Source organism: Sinocyclocheilus grahami, unplaced genomic scaffold, assembly GCF_001515645.1.
Source record: "Sinocyclocheilus grahami isolate Dianchi unplaced genomic scaffold, SAMN03320097.WGS_v1.1 scaffold86.1, whole genome shotgun sequence".
In the NCBI taxonomy this organism is placed as follows: domain Eukaryota; kingdom Metazoa; phylum Chordata; class Actinopteri; order Cypriniformes; family Cyprinidae; genus Sinocyclocheilus; species Sinocyclocheilus grahami.
In genome coordinates this window covers 1,942,571-1,943,833 of record NW_015505265.1, presented here as the reverse complement: position 1 = coordinate 1,943,833, position 1,263 = coordinate 1,942,571, and the positions used below count along the sequence as shown (strand labels likewise).

Genomic DNA, 1,263 nt, shown 5'->3' with positions numbered 1-1,263 from the left:
GTCAAGACATTGTGCTCCTGTCTTCCTAGATTGCATTTTTTCTTTTATTTGAAAAACAACCTTTACCAAAACGTAAAAAGAACAACAACAACCATACATTTTACGTCTCACAGTAACCGGACAGCAGAATTAATTCAAATCAATATATTTATTTTCAAATATTACATAGAAAATATACAAATCTAATTTACTATGCAGCATTTCTTTACTCAAAATCTGTTAAAAACAACTGACTTGTTTGTTATGGCCACTATTTGATCGCATTCATGTTAATTATCTATAATTCTCTATCATAATATATTTTCACTTTTTGTTTTTGGATTTGTCCTTTTCAGCCTTTTTAAACATAAAACCTCCATTTTGTGAGCAAGTGATGTGTTTCAGGACACAACATGAAGCTGCACCACATTTTGAATGCAAAAGATCTTAAGTTAGCACTAATAAAAAGGTTCCCATACAAGATGGCATGATTTCTCAAGCCAGAGCCTTTGGCACAATTGGCATAAATAAGATCTCAAGAGTGTTCTCAAGGCAAACTTGAACAACATACACATATCATTTTAGTGCCTTGAATAACTGTGTTTTCCATATTTGTCAGAAAAAAACCCTACACTACTTGTGTAGTGTGTATAGACTGGGTAAATAATCCAGTCTTTTCAATGACAAGGACAAATGAGGCCATTTGTGGCAATTAGATCAATTCACCTTTGAACAGCAAGTGCTGCTGTTAATCGAGGTTTATTGGAGAATTTATCAGCCATTATAAGGCTTCGAACTCATCTATTCTCTGCTTGGTGTTGCCCATGCGGATCTGACGCAGCGTCTTATACTTGTCCCTCCCGGCTTGTACATTTTCATTGTGCAGAATGTCGTTCTTAGTCTTCTTAGAGTCATCTCGCGCCTCGGCCAGCTCAGAGCTCAGGGCCTAAAAGCAATTTAAGATACAGTTAGTCACAATGTACATCCCAAATGGGACAAGTGAAATTAAAAATTGAGAACTGAACAAATAGCTTTTGATCTGAAAGTGTTGATTTGAGATCAGTCCACTGAACGAGATGTGTTGTTCATTAATGACTCAAATGAATGTGGAGCGTTGTTCATATAAACACTGTGTCATGTCTTTTAACAAAGACTAATATAAGGTTAATAAGAATTGAAATTTTAAACAAATTCTCTGAACAAATCTAATTTTATTAAAAAAATGTATTTCTTTTTAGTCGCTGATTTGAGTCACTGAGAACGAAAGGATAATAATGAGTCCTG

The 1,263-nt window shown here is 34.5% G+C and overlaps 1 protein-coding gene across 1 annotated transcript in view; it reads right to left on the bottom strand.

Moving 5' to 3' along the window:
• Positions 1-333: 333 nt before the first annotated feature.
• LOC107586887 (ezrin-like) overlaps positions 334-1,263 on the bottom strand; it is a 20,132-nt gene continuing 19,202 nt past the window's right edge. Inside the window, exons 9-10 of the mRNA XM_016274434.1 lie at positions 1,110-1,119; positions 334-925 (exon numbers count right to left, since the gene is read on the bottom strand). Coding sequence (XP_016129920.1) covers positions 761-925; positions 1,110-1,119 — 175 coding nt within the window. The 3' untranslated portion in view covers positions 334-760. The remainder of the gene's footprint in view (positions 926-1,109; positions 1,120-1,263) is intronic.